At 39.8% G+C, this 24,090-nt stretch overlaps 1 protein-coding gene across 1 annotated transcript in view; it reads right to left on the bottom strand.

Moving 5' to 3' along the window:
- KHDRBS2 (KH RNA binding domain containing, signal transduction associated 2) overlaps positions 1–23,585 on the bottom strand; it is a 308,580-nt gene extending 284,995 nt beyond the window's left edge. Inside the window, exon 1 of the mRNA XM_071741655.1 lies at positions 23,214–23,585. Within this exon, the coding sequence (XP_071597756.1) occupies positions 23,214–23,304 (91 nt within the window). The 5' untranslated portion in view covers positions 23,305–23,585. The remainder of the gene's footprint in view (positions 1–23,213) is intronic.
- Positions 23,586–24,090: the final 505 nt, after the last annotated feature.

Raw genomic sequence — 24,090 nt, 5'->3', positions numbered from 1 at the left:
GAATTGCTTAGGAGCAAAAAGCTACAAAAAAACAAAACACCTACTGCATAGTTATGCCAACATGTTACTGCTCATTGGAAGCTGATTCTACATTTTTTGCTGGTGACTGCTGAACTATACTGCTCCAGTTTATACTGTGTGCTATGCTGTCTTTCTACAGAACTGATTTGCTGTGAGCTTTATAGGAGCTGTTTTGCTAACTACTGTTTCTCCATGTTTTGTCTATATATATATACGTATACACACACAAACACTTATATATATACACACATAAAAACACACATCCCACACGTGTTAGTATTCCCACACTATTTGCAGAACAATGGAAGGAAACTGAAATGAAAAAGAAAGCAATTGTTTCGCCTTGAAAAAAACCCCAAACATTAAGCATAGGAAAACCAGCTACTGTTGACCATGTGGACAACCAACACTGACAGCCCCCTCCTGTGTTCAAAGCAGTGTAAAACTCAATGCCTGTCTAAATTAGTAGAACTTTCTTAATCGAGTTAGAAGTAGAAAGGGAAACCTGGGACTGGGAGCAAGTGGACAGAAGTATCTCTTATCTAATTGAATTGGTTTTATTATATTAATTTTCATGGGTCATCACTACTACTGTAGCTAACTGCATTCAGTATTCTGTGATTATTTCTTTTAGGTTGTGATGAGGAACAAAGAAAGCAGCTTGCTAGCTACTGTTGATTTCTGTGTACACTTGGGTCTCTGAGCTACCTTGTTGATTACTTGCTTCTAAATTATGACAGTCTTCAAGTTTCCTGATCAGCTGGCATTGCCAATGGGGTCCAGATTTGACAGGAGAGCTACAAAGATGTGAAGCATTTTCACTTACTGAGTAAAAATATAAGTACAAAGCATAGATACATATCAGATAGATATGTGAGTCAGTTTCTCAAGCATTGGTAATTGTAAACTGATAGAAACATGTGCAGGGTCAACACTGGAGAAGGAAGCTGTAGAAGGAACAAGAGCCTAAAAGCATTAGCAGAATAGCAAAATTTCTTGTTATTTTAATCCAGAACATTAAAAATGACAACTTAATTCTTCAAATTTCAAACAATGAGTGAAGTAGTTGTATTTGGGTTAAAACTAATCTAAAATTACAATTTCATCTATATTAGTGTAATATTAATTTTTTTCTTATTCATCTAATTTTATACTGCAAATTCGTGTTCTAAAAATGATACCTTAAAAGAACACATTTATCAAAACTCAAGAATTCATAGGCATATTTTTGCCTTACAGAAGAAATCCACATTTACTAGCAACATATTTTAGAAACAGTGCTATTCATTCGTTTTAAAATTCTTGACACCATAAACCAAGTCAACACTTTTAGATTAAGCTGAAATTTAAAGAAACACCACTAAGCACATTTCTGACTAGCAAAAAGGGATATTAAAGCCAAAAACAGATTACATCAAGAAACCCAGAGCTAACAAGTTCCTTTTTTATTTTGGCATTTATTAAACTAACAAAAATTTTGCTTTGATTAGATGATTAAAACAGTAAGATTATCTTAAAAAGCGAAAGATCTCAGTTTTATGTGAGAGACTATTCACATGTTTTCAGATTGCTTGAACCTCATTAAATTTATACTAAGTTCCTAGGATATGATGTAAAGCTCAAGCAAACAATTCCAACTCAAGTGGTTCTCGATCCACATAAGATGATTCTCCCCCTGTGCCGTGGTCCAGGAACTGTGTATCAGTGACATCATCTTTTTACTTAGGATGAGCATCTTTACATCACTGCTGCAGCTGTCAGCAGAGCCCCTGGAAGTGAGGTCAGAGACTGCAACTGCTTTGTGGCAGCTGGTGACAACAGAAGAGGAAAGAAGAGGGGGTGAAGGAGACAGTGGCAGAAGTTTTGGGGGAAGAAAAAAGAGGAAAGGAACTGCACCTACTGGGACACAGAGAGCGTAGAGATTTAGGAGACTCCACAGTAAGGGGCTTGGAAAACTGGCTGAGTAATTCTAAGGCTGCTAGCAAATAGTTTTGAAAATTCAAGATAAGACTTCAAGACAGAAAAAGCTAAAATACTACTAGTCTTCAAAAAGACAAAAGGAAAGAAAAATTAAAGCTAAGTTAGTAGAATTTATTAAAATATTTGTAAATGCTAGGAAGATATTGAAAAACTGCTTAGACTTACTACAAACCATGGCATGTTTACTTTTATAACAGACAGTATAACAGACCTTTGAAAATTGTTCATCTTTTTAAACCAGTATCTTTAAGATGAACAATGATAATTTCTACTGAATATAAGATCACTCTAGAAGGGTTATGGCATGTCATGCTTTCAGGAGGATGTCAGGGAAGATGTTGTCAAAAGATGTTATCTCTATTGAACTAGTACAGATATTTTTTTTTTCAATTGGGATATCCAAAAGAGCAGCTTAACAGAACAAAATCCAGAGCAATGCACTAGAATTGCAGCAAAAATGCATAACAAGAGCTAGGAATTAATTTTTACTTGAATAAGGCTATCATCAATAACACACACAGATTTAAGGTAAAATCGGACACACAGAAAGTAAATATCCAGACATTTTGGGCAGCTTTATCAAGCTTTCAGCAACACACTTCAATTTGAAAGAGAACTGTACAGTATTAAAACAAGTTTAAACTTTCAACCTTTCAAATCCTATTTTTCCTCTTAACTCCTTATGATCTAGGCTGCAAATTATAGCTTTCTACTACCATAATGGACTTAGAGATGGCCCAAGAAGGACTTTTCATCCTGAAAATAAAACAAAGCTTTACTACTACAGTTTGTTAAATGTAAAAGAGACATTTGACTTACTCAAAATGCAATTATCTTTTAGATTGCTATGAATATGGGCTTATAGCCGGTATCCTTTAAAAATTCAGGTTAAGGATCCAATATTTATTGGTGTCATTGAGATAATTGCATCCGATTTTCTTTGCTGGCTCTTAAGAACTTCCAGTAGCAATTTTATTATCTGACCTAACTGTATAAATGATTAGCAGAACGTGACTAGGCAAGTGGCAGTTTAAACACTGCCTGCAGCTCATCATGCCTTAAAAGACATAATACTTTTTCTTTTTTTTCTTTTTTCCTTTTTTTTTTTTTTTTTTTTTAAATAAAACTCTAGGGATTAAATGCTGGACTCCATCCTGCAGGGAAGAAGTACAATATAAAGACATCAAGATATTGCCCAGAAGAACAAACAAACAAACACACAAAAACCCAACCAAACAAACATACAAAAAAAAACCCAAACAAACAAAAAAATAAACAAGGCACTGGATATGAAGCCAAACAGGAACTGGCACCCAACTGACAAATACAAACATCACTAGAGATTAATTCAGCTCCAACCTGCATTCATTTTGATATAAAAATAATTTTCAAGCTTCTGCACTATGTTAACATTCAGCTTTGCTGAACCTGGAGACGGGGTTTCCAGTGTCAAAGGAATAAAATTAACACTTACAATGTTCTCATTCTAAGAAAAAAATTATATGCTGAAGGAGGGTAGAGAGCCCACAGAGGACGCATCCACAACATGTAGTCAGCAAACTGGATTGCTCTTCACTTCTGCAGCATGACTGATTCTGTGAGCTGGCAAAACAGACACTGAGTGCCATGGGTTTTGGTAAAACTCAGTAAAACCTTTTCCTTTCTGCATCTATCCTTGTGCACTAGTTTGAGAGTCTTAAACAACATGATAGAGGCAGTAATGATTTATTTGGTCTGCAGTTGCTATAGTTCACTTTCATACCACATGTAATGAACATCCCAAGATGGTGAACCCAGAATGATGTTACAATTTTTTCATTTCCCTTCTTTCACTTTTCTGTTGCTCACCGAGTTCCAAACTCAGCTGCTCAGCATTTCTGTATTCTCTTATTTACCATTTGTTGTGAAAGAGAGAAAAAAGAAATACCTTGACAGTATTGAAATGACATTATTTTACTAGAGGGTAACCTACTTGATCAGCCTACTCCTTAATCAAGTGTATTTCCTATAAATCTTCTGTGTTTTACTCCTATTCCAAAGGACTAATATTCTGCTTGTCTTTGCTTACTGTTTACTTTTCATTACACAAAACCACCAGTTCTTCAAAAGTAGCATTCTGGTACCCACAAAAACTCTTGAAATAGTAACATTGTAGCCTCCCTCCCAGCTACAAAGTAAACAGCATCCCCTGCACCTGATAAGTTCCGAAAACTTTTTCTACCTAAACAAGAAGCAAGTGATTTGCAAGTTACAGTTCAAGGAAAGACAAGATGAAGCACATAAAAAGAAATTATGGTGATACTATTGACAAAACTATAAAAAAAGAAAGTATACTACAGAAAATTAAGAGTTAACAAAATAATAGTTCCATATGAGGTTCTTATTTTAATATAGACTACTGGGCTGAAACAGATGAGTAGTTTGAAAAAATCCAGGAAAAAGTCTCATAAAAAAAGAGAATAAAAAAAAAAATACATAAAGTTAATTTTTTACTGTGAAGAAGCATTTTAACTATTAGATAAAGACATTATAAACAAGTCACAAAGAACAGGTTGTGTAAAATTAAGTGCCCACGGACTCCTACTGTTCTATTTGTCATACTAATCTTCCTAACTCCATTAATCGCTAGAGATCACAAACAAGGAAAAAGAGTCTACTCATCTTGACAATATTTGCATGTGTTCTCCATATTCTTCCAACTTAATATATTCACATTTGGAATCCATGTAAAGGTAGCATTCAATTCAAGATCAAGGCACTTAATTAAAACTCTCATTGCATCCAATACCACTTAACGTCTTAACTGTATGAAGTGACAATGTTCTCCCTGAGCAAGTTTGCAAATGATAGACAAGTGGAAGCAGCAAGTGACACACCTGAGGGTTCTGCTGCCAGTCAGAGGGACCTCAGCAACCTGCAGAAATGCATCCACTTAAATCCCGAAGTTCAACAAAGGGAAATGCCAAGTCCCAAGCTCAGAATAACCACATGCACCAGTACAAGCTGAAGACCAAACAGCTGGAAAGCAGTTCTGTAAAACAAGACTCTCCAGTTCTAGCAGACACCAAGTTGACCAAAAGCCAGACCACTTGCCCTTGCTGCAAAGGCAATCGGTCTTCTGGGTTGCATTAGGAAGAATGTTGCCAGCAGTTCAAGAAAGGTGATCCTTCCCCTTACTCATCACTGCTGAGGCCATAACTGGAGTGCTGTGTCCTGTTCTGGGCTGCCCAGTACTATGGACATGGACACACTGGAGAATCCAACAAAAAGCCACATGGATAATGGACTGGAGGATCTCATATAAGATGAAAGGCTGAGAGCGCCTTTTCATCCTGTAGTTTATGACTGAAGACTTCTCCCATTTCATATTTTGTTCAGTTCTAGAAGAAAACTGAGGTCAAATGCAACAGAAAGTGACAATAGCAAGAGTGAGAAACATGGCCCTGACACTAACACTCAGCTTCTACTCTTCTATGCATGCTTTGCAGCAGGTGTCTAAAGGCAGATTATTGTTGCCATGATTGTGCCCATATCCCGGGCATAAATAGCAAATATTCTAAGAAAACAATGCTAAACTAGCTAAGCTGTTAAAGAAAACAATGTTTCCAGACTCTGGCGAAAACAAAATAAATACAAAATAAATAGCAAAAATTCCACAGAGGTGCACAAATCTATTCTTTAAAGAGAGCAGTGTGGCAGCCATGCCGAGTCAATGACTGAGAAATGCACATGGCAGTCTGGTGTTAAAAGAATCCTAGCTGGGTCCTCAGTAAATCTTCCCAGAATTGCCTTTTTCCACTGAAAGGGCAAGTAGCAGTAGCAAGATAAGTGTATAGGAGTAGGAGTTATAAGACAAGCGTCTGACGAATCATACTTAATTAAAAAAATCTTCTGTTATGGAGAAAGACGGAATATTGAGGTGTGATTAACAGCCAATAGGTAACATATAACAATGGTACACAATCTCTAGCTAAATCACTTAACTTACCATAGAAAGGATTTAATGGCAGCAGAGCAATGTTTTTCAAGAACAGTGTAGTTCTGGCCAGGTGTACATTTGTGTGCCATGCTCCTGCATGCATACCACTGGTGGCCTTTTCTCAGCATGGTGAGATGCATTCTCAGAACTCCTCCTGCTGTTGATGCAAATTATTTTTCCCTTGCAGCTTCCACCACATAACACTAAAATACACATGTAAAAACTTTCCTGCTTCTGTGACCTTACTGAAACCCTGGTTTTGCCCATAAACTTTGCTGTTGCTACTATCTTCTATTTCATAGTCTTTTTATGACTGCAAACAGCAATATGAAGATAACTCCAGCCCTATTCCTCAACTTTCTCACTTGTTCTCAAATTCTTCTTCTCTTGAAATTAATTTCAGCTAAATTTTTTTTTTTTTTTTTTTTTTTTTTTTTGTACTTTCTACATGCTTGTAGTCTTAAACTATTTTCCCTTCTAATCATTTCCAGCTGAGTCTTCTAGCCTTTCTCCTAACCCTCTTGTGTCAAGTACCCTCTGTTATCCCAACATGTGGTAGCTGTTCAATGATAACTCACAGACCTCTGACTGCTGTTCTTCATCTTTGGCTACCAATATCACGGGCTGGGGTTTGGGAGATTTTTCTTTAAATATTGTGTATTCACACAATTCGGTTCACATAGACTTGCTTCCTTTTCAGGACACTCATTTAACTAAGCTCTGGTGCCTTCGACACATGCAGGTTTTCTCAGCTCAAAACCTTTTGTTTTCTCAAGAGGAAACCACTATTATCAGCCCATAATTCTCCCTCCTTTTCCCCATGTCTTGCCAATACCATTATCAGTCATCTTTGCTGCAACCCTGTAAATTATTAATTTGAATATATCAGTGTTTATTTAATGTGAAAAAATTAGGACACTGGTCTTAAATAAGCACATATGACAAGCATGCAGGATTTCCCTGTATCTTTGCTTAGTTTTATGAGGTTGTGAAATTAAGACCTCATCTCCAAAACATAAGCAATAAGAGTGATGGATGAACAAGATCCTTGTTTTACAAATTAATGTGTTGAAGTCAACATACCAACGTGTGGGTGCACAGAAGGTAGGATGAAGTCATAAGTCGACAGAAGCAGCTTGCTATTTGAGAAACAAAAAAATGCTTAGAAAAAGGTAACTGCTGTGCAAGAGGTACATGAAGAATGAATGACTGGATTGTATTATTTTCCAAAAGGAGTAGTGCAGTCTAGATGCTCTTGTGAGGGTGGGACCAGCCCAGACCAGGATGTACTGGTTATTGGTTGGTACACTTGCAGAGGGAACCAATAACAACTTCCAAAGATATTAATGGAGAGAAAAGCTGAAGTAATGATGGGTTTGACACTTAACAGCAAAAGACCAAAGGTTACAAAAAACCCCAAATCTATTACAGCTGGCAATGGAAAATGCCTTTACGGGCATGTTCACAGGAAAGAGATCAACCAAACTGAAACTTAGAAAGAACAGGTACTATAAACAGTGACATTTGGGTGCTGGGGCATTTCCAGCACAGATTCCAAACCTTACTGATGGCATTTACAGGAAAGTCTGTTTTGCAGTTATCAGTTTCCTGACAAACAAGTGAAAAAAAATTCCTATGTACTACTACACCAAATTTACATAGCACCTCACACCTGCCTCCCAGAGCTTCTAAGCTAAATGGGACAAGAGCATTACATATCAATTCAGGAAATGGAAAGTGTAAAAATTATGAAAAAGAGCAATAAAAAAGTATTATGAACATTTAGGTGCAAAGTTTTCACTAAAAGGTAGAGAAGTCTGAGTGATTTATTATTCAAATATAAATATATATTAAGCAGCAGACAGATGCTAGGTCTTTTTCCTCCTGTTGTCTACCATGCAGCCCAAGTGACAAGCTTCCAGACATCCAATTTCTGGGAAGTACTACAGGGATTTTGTACCCACTGAGTGAGGTTACCCAAAAAACATGGTTAGTATACATGGGTTATTCAACCATTTCAAATGAAGCAATACTAACAATCAAAATATTAAATATTTCAGCCTCCAAAGAATGCCTCTTTTGTTCAATAATTTCATTTCTCAAAGTTGTCTTCCCAGATTTTCTCAAGGAGGCACATGCTGAATAATCTCTCAATTTCATGCTTGTGCAATTTACTTACAGCATAAGGTTAATTCTGTACTTCCACAGGGCTACAAACAATGGATTTGAACATGAGTTAAGACTCCTGTTCAGGCAAAAAGGTTAACATTAAAAATTAACATTAAAGTCAAGTGCTAAATTATTAGTACCATGTTTTCTAACTACTGATTTGTTTGTAAAGTTGTACAAAACAGATGAAACCCTTTAGAAATTAACCCAAATAGAAAAGTTTTAGAATTCAGAGGACATGAGCTCATAATGAGCTCATAATTTACACTACTAGGAACTCAAATGAGGGACTCAATTCTAGAGGGCTTTTTGTCAGCCAGATCAAAAACTGCCTTACAGAATATTGTAAGAAACAGAGATATCTCACAGACTGAGACAGTTTTACCTGAATTCACTCTTTTTCCATGGAAGTAAAGAACCAAAGAATAAAAAATAAAGAACCAACTAAAGAACCAAAGAATAAAGTACCAAATAGATACTGCAAAGTTAAATTGACTGTGGTGCATCTATACTGCGACCCACAATTCACATGACTGCATGTTGTAGTGTGCAATCCCCTCATGGATTCAGAATGTGATTATAAGAGTATTGTTAGATTTAGAACAGACTAATTTAGAAAAACTTCACTTGTTCTAATGTCCAAGTGAAATTACTACCTATACACAGAGAAAAAAAAAAAGCTAAGCTATATCCTCTAAGTTACCATGATCATTCTCTTCCATTCTTTCCTCCTAAAGGCAAGTACAAATTGTTTGGAGGACATTTTCTGTTTTTCATTAAATCAATTAAAACAATAAATAAATACACTAAAGTAACAATCATTCTAACAGATGGGGGAAAAAAAAAACTTTAACTGTAATCCTGAATCTCAAAAAAAATTTTTGTCTATACATTCATAGCTACAAAAGGCTGAGGCCTTAAAAGTCATGTTTGTGATAAAATCTAAGACCCTCTCTCCTCAGAACTTCAGTAGATAAATTACAGAATGAAAAGTTTACTCAAAACCATTGGGATAACAGACAAATCCTTTATCATGTGTGAAAAGGAGGGCTTTTCAAGTGTTAGTGAAGTCAACATTGGGCAACTTTCAGATTTTGTGTTGTGTTTAAGCAGCACTGCATGTAATGCTTTCTTTGCCTATTTGAGTCAGCAGCAGTAGGCTCTGTTCAGTTGCTAGAAATTTGTACTGCTAGAAATCTCCAAGAACATTCCGCTTTGAATCACAGAATCATCAAGGTCATTCAAAACCTATACCATTCAGTCCTACACCACCTTCACCACTAAATCATCTCCTGAAGCACCACATCTACCTGTTTTTTTAATAGCACCATGGATGTTGACTCCACCACTTCCATGGGCAACTCATTCCAACACTTCTACTGCTACAGCTACTCTTTCAGTGAAGAAATCCATTGGTGACACTCAGGTAGATCAAACTTTAGGAGGTTAAAGACAATAAAATAGAGATAAAATGCAAAAAACCCTGAAGGTTTTGAACATGCTTGGAAAGAGTCACAGAGCCAAGTTCAGCAAATGGAGGATACTTAGGAGAAAAATTAACACAGCAAAATTAACAGAAAACATGATAAGAACAGTGAGAGAACAATAACTGAGCTGTGTGCCCCACAAGACAAAAGGAAAGGTATAAAGCTGCCTTGGGATAGTGAACTGTGTAGCAAAATACAACCTAATCCAGCTATCTGAAGGAACCCAGGAGAAGCACTCCTCTCCTAAGTACACCAATCTAAATACAAAGTAATGAAAAAAAGTAATTGTGTAGTGAGTTGATGTCAATTTTCTAAGTATTGTGGAATAAAGGTGACCAAAATGGTCACATATCATCTTGGAGAGTACAGAAATAGCCCACTTACAACAGTTCTCAGACCAATAGCTTCTGTATCTTGGGTGTAATGAGAACAAAGCATTATTACACCCAAACAGGATTTGATAGCAGACACAAGTATCAAATTATATGTCTTCATGACAATTTGAGTGAAAAGTGACAATAAGTCAGTCTGGAAAGACCTGGCAGTTACAGTTCTTCAGAACACAGTGGAGCAAAATCCATAAATAATGTCATTTAACACAAACTGGGAACTCCTACTGCAAGTGTTACTGAAGAGAATAATGCCCATCACAAGCTGGCTAGAGGAATAAATTTTTACCTACTAAATTAGGGTAAAGTGTTGAGGCCAAGCACTTTAAGGAGCTCAGGTAAAGCTCTCAGTAGAAAAGATAATTTTGGTCCAAGGTTCCAAGACCATGATTTCTCAAAAGAAAAAAAAAAATTCTAAAAGGCATACATTAACATCATCATGATTACAATTTATTAAACATATACTGATATTTGTCAAAGTAATATTTGTATTGAGGAAATCATCGATGCTTGTAGCCCATGTAAAAAATTAAGTCAAACAGAAGGAAAAAAACCCTTATTGTTATATTAAAAGTCATTGCTCTTGAATGCCACAGGCAAAATTGTGACTATGATGACTGGGGACAGGGGGACAATTGGGCAGGTAAAATTAAACATACATTATTCTTCTCTCTTTCATGAAATAATGTAAAGAGAAGACGCTTCTATACAAGATATGATAATGCATATCAATTCTATTAGTTTACTAATCTGCTGTATCTGACATAAGATGTTCTGTAGTAAGCAATAGTTCTGTGATTCTGTTTAAGCAATGTATAGGAAATTATGGCTTCAGACAGATCTCAGATCAGTACCTCTGACTTTAACTGAAAAAAAATGTTAAAAAGAAAAATACACCTCTTAAAATAGTTCTGGAGTCTGATTCTGGTCCAGAGACACTACTGTTAAAGAATGGCACAAATCATAAGCAAGATGTCAGGCAGGTAACAATTCAACAAAAAGTGTTAGCAGTAAGGCTCAAGCTGCCAGAAACTAATTCAGGAATCTATTCTACAGGATTTTAACTTACGTAAGTGTCTTGGTCCAAGGTAACATTAAAATTTATTTTTGTTTTGGATACGCGAGACAAAGTCCAACCATAGAAGGGTCGGGTGCAAGCAGATTTTATTTGGCAATTGACATAGGCAAAATTATAGAGCCAAGCAAAAGAGGAGGAGAGGAAAAGAAGATAGCGAAAAGTGGAGGAAAAAAAGGGTAAGAAATTGGGAAGAAAAAGAGAAGGAAGGGAGGAAGGGAGAGAGACAGAGAGAGAGAGAGAGAGACAGAGACAGAGACAGAATCACCACCAGGGCTGTCCAGCAAGTTTCCTCAAGATGGCGCTGATCCTGGACAGGGTCCAATGCAGAACAGTGGTGGGTCAAGAGACGACAAAACAGCCACAGCATGGACAGCCATATATACCCCTGAGTTCCTTTTGTTCCGAAGGGGGCAGCTGTCAGTCAGCTGCCACAGAAGCCAGGCCCATTGGTATCAGAGCCATTGCAGACAGGCTGCCTGCAGGGGAGCTGCCGCAGGAGGGTGCAGCCCCCCACCCACTCATCAGTTCTTACCTCCTGCCAGGTGTCACTCCCCCTCCTTTCCAGACACCTTAGCCAGGTACATCAGCATCAGTACAATCAAGGTGGCTCCCTCCACCCTGGCCAGGGTAATCATGCCTGGAGGGACGGATGTCCCAGCATTGCACGCTGGCCCTCAGAAAAGGGAAGTAGTCTCCACCCAATAGTTCTTATCTCTTCCCTGGATGTCACCTACTGCTCAGCTCTGGCCAGGCCAGGTCCTCCACCCTAGCCAGGGCTATTCACTCTAAAATTGCTCTTTTGAGACAACTTCCTATCAGTGAGATCACACTTCTACAGCAAGGAAAGAATCACAGAATCACTGAGGCTGGAAAAGACCTCTGAGATCATCAAGTCCAGCTTAAGAAAAGTGAATAAACACCACAACCTGACTTAGAGTGCTGGATGTGGTTGCTATTTAAGTCAAGCTGGTTAAGTCTATCTTTTGGAACATGGGAGTAGTCCCAACTCTGGTATTGATCCAGCTCAATGCTGGGACAAGACCGGAATGTGCAGCATCACTTCTCTCTATGCTAAGTCTTTGTTTCCTTGAGAAACAGTAGCATGAGAGAGGGCAGAGAGAGCAGCACAAAGTCCAAGCAGTAGGCTGACCTACACACCTAGGGGAAATAAGACTGCAAAGCTTACAGTGGAATATGCCTGCCCCCCAAATGAGATACAAACAGCACATCTCTACGCTGTCAGTGCTAACAACAGGAAGACAAATATTTTACCTGAAATTTCAGTTACATCACACATTTCATGTCTCTGACAGCTAGAGTATAGTCTTCTAAACAACATGAGGAAAAAATGTATTATTTTTAAAACATTTTATTGCACTGTATCTTTTCCTAACATTCACCCAGCTTTTGTTTTAAACCAGTAAATGAACACGAAATACTTTTTACTACTGCAAATTGTAAAGCTAGCCAGATAAGCCCTAAAAAAACAAACACAGCCTTCCAATGTTTTATGAAATGTGCATTGATTTTTAATGACATTATTACATAAGATGAAAAAAGTAACTTCATTAAAACTTAAATTACTCTGAGTCATTCCAATTGTTTTCTTTTACCATGCAAGTCAATAAGATGCAAAAACTGAGAGTATAGCAAAGCAATCTTACCTCAGAATTGCCAATCCCCTTTTTTAACCCACTGCTTTATACAATCTTTTTAGTATTTGCAATTTGAAGTTGGTTTTGTGAGCTCAAGATTTTTTCATTTACGAGTACAGAAGTTAGTTTTAAAGACACAGGACAGTTTGATGGTTGTGAACTGGTGCTCACTTCACTGCAAAGGTTGATCCTCTCTACTTAGCTGCAGGTTCCACAACTGAGCAATTTCTCAATACAATCTCAGCATATCTAACCTTTCTTCTGTGAAACCATGTAAGGCTGGATAAAGCATTGAAATTTCATCCACCCTTGGCAAGAGTAGTTATTCCCAGCATGGTAGTACTCATGTACTTTCAATCTGAAACATTTCTGGGAGAAGGTGAATTAAATTTTATTTGGGGGACATACCAGAATGCTTGGAAACTCCAGTGCTTTAGGAAGTTTATCTGTATGGATGCAAGCATACAGGAGTCATCATTTCTGGGACAGTCAGCCTTGAAGTAAATAGCACCATGATAGTATGACCACCTTTTCAAAGGAGCATTAGCAGTGTCACACTGAATCATCCATGCACTGGGGTTTGGACAGAGGGTTATTGATAATGAATAATCAAAAGATGGAAGTGAAGACTTTTCCCCTAAAACAGTGCACTACTCTGCTATTGTACTAAATACAACACTCCTTTAAGGTTTTCCCTGTCATCCTACTTTTTCATTATTTGTAAAGAAAAACCTTTAAAAGGCTGTAAGAAGGAACAGAGGTAAATGATGAAAAACCTTGGTTGCAGCCAAAATTTGGTATTAGCTTCTAATTATCTTCATCTATTTAAAACTCAGGGCTTCTTAGTGTTTGGATGGATGCAGAATCATGTCAAGCTCATGCTTTGTGTCCAAAGGTGATGCATTTCTGCTTTCTGATTAAGACATCTTCTTCTATTTCCACCACAAGAAGCACTTGGATGGTTCACAATATAAATGTTCTTTATTTAAAAAAAAATAAATAAATCACTATCTCAAATTCTCTGTAGCAGTGGAAAAAACTTGCTCTTCTCCCTTGCACCCAATATATCATTTCCAATTATTCATACACTTCAGGGAAGCAAGAGTTTTTCATGATGAAACAGATGGTTTGTGTATTCTAACAAGCTGGTACTGTACGAACAACTTTTTGTCATGCACAGCTCAATATAAACTATTGCATATCCAGGTTACTTTGCAGTTTAGTCTTCTGGAAAATTAAGAATAATAAAATAAGCATTGTGAGCACCTGTTTTCTCACATTCCCTGTTGGGCCTATGGATCCCTTTTCTTTCCAGTGATCACTAAAATTTCTTACAGAACTTTGCCCAACCTCATCTGTTGGTGTTTACAATAAACCATTCTCAGCAAGCAAAGAAGAAACGAAGCCCATCAACCCCTCCCACCCCCAGTAACAGCAGCATCTGGAGAATGCCTAACAAACAAATAAGAATAAATTACAGGACATTCTGCAATAGTGTGTTTACATAGACAGAACAATCTCCCTGTCAAAGGGAAGTGTGTAGATCAGCAAAAAGAATCCACATGACGTAAGAACTGAGCATGGCATATTACCCACCAATGGCTCTTGAGTTTAACAATAAATGGATATAGAATTCATACATTTACCTTGATCTGCAAGTATAAGAGGGAAGTTCTTTCAAATTTTAAAATGGGTTAAAGTAAAGCCCTCTAGTTGGCATACAAATATTAGTGAAATTATTGCAAACATGTACCTGTAGGAAAGTTAAATCTATTGACAGCTGTACAGGTGTATGGATATACCAAGACAGTAAGTATAATTTAAAAAAATTAACTCTCAGTTTTCCTGTTGAACAGTTATCTGAAGACAAGCATGGAAAGAGTTCTCTTGAAATTTTCCTTCCTTTTATCACTCCTTAATTTGCCCTTAAAACGTCAAAAGAAAAGCCAGTAAGTCCCTTAAGAGTTTAGTGCTGATTTTTTCAGCAGAATTGGGGAAAAACATAAGTTTAAACTGCAGACTGGAAAGTGAGTCGGCTTCATAGCTGAAGCAAATCAGCACTGTCCTAAGTATTTAGGAAAAACCCAAGTCCTGCTCTTTCCCCACCTGGAGTTCACACTCTGATCCCAGAGGATAAATAGCACAGCCCCTAGACAACACCAAGAAGTTCTTATCACCTAAAAAGAGACAAAATGCAGAAAAGAAATTTGCTTAGAAACATTCAGAAAAATAAGCAATATGACCCCACACTGTAAGAAATACAGAGCATAAAGATTTACACTGTGAGAGGCAAGACAGTAATTACATTTTTCACCAGAAAGCCATTTTCAAAACACACACAGAATCCCTGATTTCAAGGCAAGTTCTTTAACTTCAAGCATTTGAAAGAGAGCTTTGAAACACACATTTGGATCCTAGGGAGCATTAAACTAGGGGAATATGCCCAGAGGAGATCTGTTCTCTTTTTCCAGTGCTCACACATCCTAGGAAAACTATTTTTCCTCCAACTCACAGTGCTGGTCTTTGGAAGTTGATAATAAGCCAAAGGCTTTGATCTTTCCTTCCTTTTTGCTGACATACCTGCTTTCACCAGCTAGCAAATGTAAACTGCTTCAACTATAAAAGAAGTAGAATTTTTTTTTCCTTCCAGATCCAAAGGAGAGATTAATGGAGGAATGTAGATTTTACTAAATCTTTTACAGACTAGCATGCAGTATTCCTTTTTCCATTAGCTTCAACAGTTCCCAGAATTTAGTATTTTATAAATCAAGAGCTTCTGAGGTTTACATTTTTTTTTCTGTAACCTTTACATCAAGAAATAGATGTTAGAGTATGTGATGTACGCTTCGGCAGATGCAGAGAAATCCAAAGGCAACAGTGACCTGCCCTGTGCCTTTTGTGTTTTGGAACATGCTAACCCAAGAACAAACAGCAATAGCACATTTGTAGTTTTAACTCCATCTTTGATTATATCATATGCATCCATATAGGACTAAAAACATTTTGTCTTATTCAAATGTGCATGATCTTCATTATTAACATATTACCATTATTATGAGCTCCACTTCATAAATTTTTAAGTATTGAAACTTTAAAATTCCAATTTAACAGCAAAACTTGCAAAATCAGAAACTGGAATAAATTACTTCAGGATTTTTTTTAGGAAGTCAGAGGTTTTTAATGTGCTGAAAGTCTTATATAATTTTTCTTCTCAGTTTTTATTAGTTCCAGACCATTTTTTAGGATAAGGAAGTAGCTGTACTCATTTCCAGCAGGATTCTAATTAAAATATGACAGGATTTACAGAGGACCATAATAACCAGGATTATTTTTGCCTGCAAATTAAAAAAGAATAATTTTGTATTAAAAGTAATAAGAATAATACAGATTTCTTATTGTCACAGTTTTAGCCAATAACCCCATGATAGATTCTATTATTCCCCCCACTGCCCTCCCTGGGGAAGATAAAAGGGGAATAAGGATGAGAGACTAAGACTGGGGAAAAATAGATCAGGTTTAATGGAATAATGCATAGCAATAATGGTGAAATAATAAATAGCAATAGTACAAATATATACAAATATAGTATGCATTCAAAGATAAAGTGAATGTGCAAATACAGAACCCATGGAATCACAGAACGGTTTGGTTGGAAAAGACCTTTAGGATCATCAAATCCAACCTTCTCAATGGGTCATTACTTCCCAGCCAGAAAAGTCCCACACTGGACTCAGCAGCAGAAAAAGGTGCCTGAGTCCAGGGTCCCAGTGACAATTCCCAAAGGCCTGGGAGCAGCCAAGCTGGTCCTACTCAGAGAGACAGGAGAAGGTGACCTGTGCTGGTGAACAATGTTCTCCAGCAAGGAAACAGAATGCCAGGCAAACAACCAGACCCCAGGGCGGGCAGCACAGCACAGCAGCCATGGAGACCATGGCACGGCACAGTGGGCACGAAGACCATGGGACTGCACGGCACTGCGGCCATGGAGATCATAGTACAGCACACCACAGCAGCCATGGAGACCATGGCACAGCACAGTGGCCATGGACACCATGGCACAGCACAGCACAGCAGCCATGGAGACCATGGCACAGCACGGCACAGCGGCCATGGAGACCATGGCACAGCACAGTGGCCATGGACACCATGGCACAGCACGGCACAGCAGCCACGGAGACCATGGCACAGCACGGCACAGCGGCCATGGAGACCATGGCACAGCACGGCACTGCGGCCATGGAGATCATAGTACAGCACACCACAGCAGCCATGGAGACCATGGCACAGCACAGCGGCCATGGAGACCATGGCACAGCACGGCACAGCGGCCATGGAGACCATGGCACAGCACGGCACAGCGGCCATGGAGACCATGGGATTGCACAGCAGCCATGGAGACCGTGGCATGGCACAGCAGCCATGGAGACCGTGGCATGGCACAGCAGCCATGGAGACCGTGGCATGGCACAGCAGCCATGGAGACCGTGGCATGGCACAGCAGCCATGGAGACCGTGGCACAGCTCTCCCAGGAGCCACTTCCCACTGCCCAACCAGGCTGGAGCGCTGTGATTGGTCCGTGTGTGTCACCTGACCCATCTCCCCTCTCCTGTCTCCCTGCCCGGCCCAGGCCCCTTGGGGCGGGAGGGATCGGGAGGGATCGGGGCAGTGCGGGTTCGGGAAGTTTCCACCATGGTACTCTCAAATCAGGACACTCTTAAAGCTCTTCCAGAGACCTCAAAGAGTAGAATGAAATTCGACATTAGTCTGCATCTCATTAGTGAAGTTTTAGAAGTCATTCAGTGAGGTTTACAGCAGAAGGAAGAAACAAGTGGAAACTCCAAGTGCTGCACACTTCAGATTTTACCCAAGAGTCAAGGGTTCCCATCCCTCTGGTAAGGCTGCACAGGCGTTCTGTGCTTATACAGCCAAAGACTACACTGTAGCACCATTAAAGTTCCCTACTTGACACACTTTGTTTCACAAGCTCTCTGCTTCCTCAGGTGTTTGGATACCGTGCTGACATTCATAACTCTGAGCTACAATACCCATCTAAGGACTTAAAAATTCAAAGTGAACAAAAGCTGAAAACACACCTTTACATTTTTTTCCACATTGTATAGGCAAGATCAGCCTGCAAACTATTTTTCTTTTTCTATAAATCATGTTTTATTAATACCTAAAGTTCTTGAGTAAAATAACCTTTGTTTTGATTTATTTTCAAAAGTTTTTAAAGAGGTTGGCCATGAGGACACTGAATTATCCTTCAAGTTCAACAGTTTGTTGGAGAAAACAGATTTATAATAAAACAGTGAAAATTGCATGTTTTTGAAAATGCGCTCTAGCTCTGAACTAAAGTGCCAGATAACTGCAGTGATACTATAGGTCAGGAAAACATATTTTCACCCAGGCAGTATTGTTTAGCCTACAAGCACAGCTGCAAGACACAGAAAGGAGTGAGGTATTCCCATTTTAATGAAACTTGGAGTGGAAATAGGAGGCAATAGCTACATTTCTGTGTTCTAAAATAAGACCCAACACACCTGATACTTCAAGCTGGAAACCAGTGTCCTCAGATGTCACAGAGGAACCATTTTACTATAAAGGCATTTCTTTTGTGGGCTTTGGTGTTCAGTCTTTCTTAGGAGTCTTATGCACTGGTCACTACTGATCAAATCAGATTTTATAGGCTATTAAATTGCCCAGCATGTCCATGGATATATTCTGTCTGAAGACTGCTTTAAGGAGAAAAACAAGCATCCCAACGCACAAACATGATACATCTGTTGGGCCAGACTATCCCCTTCCCAGAAGGTGCTAAAATATGAAGCTCCGTTTTGGCATGAGGAGCCCAACCATGCCACCTCCTGGTTAGGAGTGGCCACTCTGTTCTAAACATTACACAGGTATTTTGCTTCGTTCTTGGGAAGCTTAATAGTTCACTGGGGCTTCCTACTTGGCTATTCAGTAATTCCACCTTCCCTTGGTATGGACAGCAAATATTACCAATTTTAAAAATTCTTGAGTTTAAAAATATCTACTTTGAGGCATAAAAGAAGAGATGGACAGTACATGTACCCTGAATTAATACACCAAGAAGACTCTAAGTATGAAAGAGATTTACTAGAAGAATTCCCAGGACAAATGAAAAACACTCTTCTACTTCCAAGAGAAACATTCATGTTGCCAAAAAACAATACACTGTGCTGATAAGGCTATGGCCATCCAGATAAGCCCCAGCAAATGCCTTTTAACTTCCTTTAAAGTGTCAGTACTAAATTCTGCTGTTCAAGCTGAATTACTCCTTAAGCAGCTCTACCCATTCAAATGGCAGAGTTTAAAGAGTGAAGCACTATTTTGTTAAACAAAGGTAACAGACTCTAACCTTCACTTCCTGTATTTCTATTGCTCCCTCTTTGCAAGAGAATTTACTGTGTTTCAAAGTAAATGTTTTCTGAGATCATAGATCGAATCATCCTAAACTGCTTCAGATGTCTGAAAAAGAGAAAATCCTATTTATTTCTTTTTAACAATATCTATCTTTTATCCTCCTCTTAAGGAAATGCAGCTTTTATGACTAACAACTTAGATTCGATAGAAGCACTTAAAGGTTATCAGCTGGGATTCATCTGCATTATGTTCTGCAAGGCAATAGCACTTCTTAAGATTAATACAGATACCATGTTGTCACATCACAATTAAATAATCCAAAAATCCTATACATCTTTTAAGAAAGCAAAACTCAGTTTTAAAAAGTTTATTCTATAGATTTTCATTATGACAAATATATCGGCTGCATCAGTCAATATATTATATTTGTATAAGGACTGTCTGATAGCCCACTAATGGCAACAGAAAGATTCCCATTAACTTTAGTAAGCTTTGAAGCAAGTGTTAGTATAATGCCTAGCACATCGATGCTCTAAAGAAATCATAAGTACCTCATATTCATCAAGAGTTTGCATTATTACTCCTTCTTTTATTGAAAAAGATCCAAATGATAGATATATAAGTCTAGTTTCTAATGAAGCCAAGGTATCTGAAAGACATGCTCTAAATCTGTGCTTCCTGAGTCAGTCTTCCTGTTATTTACACTGCACTTCCTGGGACAGCAAAGTAAATGATGATTAATACAAACTGTTTTGTGAACACAGATTTCTTCTCACTTCATGTAAACATCAGAAAAAAAAAAAAAAATTATAAGCAGAAAAGTGACTGCTCACAAATTAATATTAATATACAACTTTACATTAACATTTTACATTAATCTTATTTTAATCCAAAGGCTTGTTTAAAAAGAGTAAACTAATAAATTTGCAAATACGTTTTCACAAGTAGTTTTCAATGAAAACTTTGATAGAAAGAAAAAGTATCAGAGGCCTGATTTCAACAGGTCATGGGCTTGACCAGCAGTCTCACATCTTGGTCTCAGGATATGATTGCCACAACAAGCAATTTTCATATAGCTATCTTATTACTGCCTCGGGTTTTCAACAGAATAACACAGGTATGAACAAAATCTGCCTTTCTATCTGAAAAACGAATCTCCATGAGTCAAAAAACATCCAAAACCCATATAAGCCAATGTATTACATGAAACCTTGAACACCAGACAAAATGAATTTTTATTACATCAACAGTTTTCAGACTAGCTACAGCAATCACCGCAGGCTTGTATGGAAGACTGTACTAATGCCCATTGAATGTAAGGCTGAGTAATTATACACCTTTTGAATAATTATGCCCTGTCCTACAAGAAGCATTATGATGCTGAGCTATATGAAGCTAATTGACAAGACTGGAGGTTTAACAAACTCATGCTATGCCACATGGAATAATCCAGAGTCTTAACATAAGATTTAAGTAAAAGGCCTGATTCTCACTGCCAGCTGAAAATCAGGGGTGAACTGCACTGTCATTACATAGAGAGAAATTAGCTACCTCATTACCCAAGTAATGCTGATATTTCCATGGGGAGTAATACTCCTACTTTGATCAGGTCTTTTCAATAGGTCTTTTTCCTTTATGTTTATATTACAAAATACATAACTGGTTTTAATAATGTACTACGCAAGATATTCCAAAGCCACACGCACTTATGTAAAATGTGATTTTCCAAAACAAGTTATAAAAGTGAAACTGTATTTCTGGAATGCTTATCACTTGCATACCCTTCTGCAGTTGCACACAGCAGCATGACTCTTTGCAACCTCAGATTCTTGCAACTGACATGAAAAATCACAACACTTTCAAGTTAGAGCAAATGCTGGAGGCTTTTTACTCTGAAGCAAAAACCTCCAAATCTACACTTACTCTTTTCACACAAAATCTACTGGCAATCAAAAAAGCTTAGTATATCATAAAAATAGCACCTGGCTGATACTCTTACTTACAGAGCTGACCGTAGGATGTATTTTAAAAAACAGAAATCCAGAGTCTGGACACATTGTGAACACGTCCTAGAAATACAGTATCACAGAGATCCTTGAACGACAGTCCCATGTTCTCACCACACAGCTCTAAATTCTGCCGGTTCTACACAGCCCCTTCCTACTTACACCCAGCAGCAACCAGTGCATTAATTCGCGTTTTATTCAGTAGTTATACTCTTACCTTGTCAAAAATGCTTTAATAGTCATCATATGCTAGATTCTAAGACAAATCTCTAGAAAGCCTGACAGATGGTGTTTTGAAGCCTAATGCCAGGTATCTGGTGTGAATCTGACATTAGCATTCCCTACAGCTGCCACAGAAAACGCACCTTCATCTTTCAAAAATCCTCTAAAAAAAAAGTAGTCCTTGTTGAACAAAAAAACCAAAAAAAAACAACAAAAAAAAGAGTGATCAAACTAATATTTATCAGTCTCTCAGTTACCCAAGATGCTGTGGTTGCATAGACACAATGCTCAGAAACACGTTTTTTTTTCCCCCCCCCTTTTTTTTTTTTTTTTTTTTTTTTTTTTTTAACTTTACTTTGCACGCTTTCAATTATGTCCTTCATACGTTTTCTCTTTCTCATGTATACACACGCACTCTCAGTAGATGCCTCCCCCCTCTGGGAAAAAATAGAACTGCACGCTGCAAAAAATACATCCCTCCAAGAAATAACGACTTTGTTTATCTTTTATTAGGAAAACAACTGCAAAAAGTACCATGGTTGCCTCATCAGCAGAAAGGTAGCTATGACAGGAATGTACTAAATGTGCTGACATTTAAACCGAATTCGTAAACTATCAAACGGGAGCACTCTAACAAAACCTGGACTCAGTATCTTCATTCATAATCAATAAAACATTTAAGATAAGACAACAGAAATAGTGCTGACACTGAGAAAGACACTTAGTGCTGGCATTTTAAGTTTTAACTAGCTCTGATTTTCTTTAAGATATAACAGAACTTTGGAAATCAATCACCACGTCTGAATGTGAGGTAATTTGAATTTGTGACTCTCTTGAGGGCCTAACCGTATGTTTATTCTCATTTGAAGAGAATGACAGGTTGTCTTGATTTATACAGTGTTCTTTAGGCATTATTTTCCAAATCTAACACTTTTTTAAAAAAAATTCTTATTATAGACCTCAGAAGAAACAGAAGCATAAAGAGAACTGACTGTATTACACTTCTGCAAAAGTTGAAACACTGTACCACCAGGGCTGCACTCAGTATCTATACTAAGCAGTTGTTAAAAAAGACTTACAAAATTATAAACTTTGTAAAGAATTGCCAGTCGAACTAGTGCCACTAAAGCAAGGACAGCAGAGTTATAACGAGTAACAAGATGCTACAAGCAGCATACTCTGGATCACCATGAAAAAGAACACGGGAAAATCACCACGACCGGGATGATACAGTGCCATGAAATTCATAAGCCACATCCAGCCCACGCCTGGCACTGCGTAGTCAACTAAAAAAGTGCCAAGCTAACGGCATAACACTATTACCATATAAACCTCATTACTTCAGCATGAGAAGAAAAAAAATAATTAAAAAAAAAAAAAAAAAAAAAAGGATATAACGAGTTTAATAAGCAACTAGCATCTGTCTTTTGTGTAAATAAAAACGGGAACCATGGAAGCCCTTTCCCGCACAGCCTAAACACCCACACCAGAGGCGATGCTTCTGCAACCAACATCCACGGAAGGGGAAGCCGAAGGGAGGCAGCCGGCGGCCGCAGCCAGGTTCCCCTCAGACGGGCTCCGGGGGAAGCTTTATGGGCACACCAGCTCCACGAACTGCCGCTGCCCGGCCCCGCGGCAGTTCGTGGGGCTGGTGTGCCCAAAAACCTCGCCGAGCCCACGCGTGGCCGAGTCCCCACTCAGCGGATCGGACGCCGAGGCTGCGTGGGAGCGCGGTCGCCGGACTCCCGCCCGGAGACTCGCGTTGCGCCCCGGGTTAGAAGGAACGGCGGGGCCAAGGAGCCTCACGGTGGGCCGCGGGGGGTGATATCGGAGGCTTACCGTCGGCCAGGAGGCGCATGGCGTGAACAAAGGAGGGATCCAGGCTGTCCTTCTCTGCCATCAGCTCGGGCAGGTATTTCTCCTGCTCCATCGCCTCGGGGCCGCGGCGCCTGGGCACGCCGGGAAGGGCTGCGCGGGCAGGCTCCGCGCCTCCGGGTCGCCTCCTTCTCGCCTTCTCTCCTTCTCTCGCCCGCCCCCCTCCTGGGCGCCCCGCCGCTCGCAGGTGCGCCGGGGCGGGGCGGGACGCTGCCCTCGGCGGCCCCGGCACCGCCTCCGCTTTCCCCTAGCGCCGCGCGGGGGCGGGGGCGTGCGCGGGCCGGCGCGGTCGGCGGCGGCTCCCGCTTCCTTCCTTGCCGTGCCACTCGCCACCCACCCCCGCCCAGGGGCCCCTCGCCCACCCCCCCACTCCCGCCTCCCGCCAGCGAGCGACCCGCTCCCACCGGGAGCCTTAACCGGGGAGGCGGGGCCAGGCTCGCCCCGCCCTCCGCCGCTTCTATTGGTGGATGAGCCCAGGTAGGCGGGGCCCCGCCCGGGAGAGTCGCCGCGCTATTGGTTGTCGCTAGGCGGGCGGCCCCGGGCGGCGGGAGCCCGAGAAGGAGTGAGCGTGCGTCTGTCCGTCCGTCCTCCCGTCCGTCCGTCCTCCCGTCCGTCCGTCTGTCTGCCCGCCCGTGTCCGTGTGTCTGCGTGCGCGCGTGTCTGTGCGTGGCCGCGCGCGCGGGGCGGTCTGCGTGGGGCGGTGCGCGGGGCCGTCAGTCAGCCCCTGCGGCTGCTCCGCTGCGCTGCGCCCCTGGGAGAGGGAGCATGTGCGGCGCGCCGGCCCGCGCGTCCCCGGTGGGTTTGTCCGCGGAACCGGGTGCGCGCGTGTGTGCCTCTCGCT

This window comes from Heliangelus exortis, chromosome 3 (assembly GCF_036169615.1).
Source record: "Heliangelus exortis chromosome 3, bHelExo1.hap1, whole genome shotgun sequence".
In the NCBI taxonomy this organism is placed as follows: domain Eukaryota; kingdom Metazoa; phylum Chordata; class Aves; order Apodiformes; family Trochilidae; genus Heliangelus; species Heliangelus exortis.
This window is presented reverse-complemented; position numbering and strand designations above follow the sequence as displayed.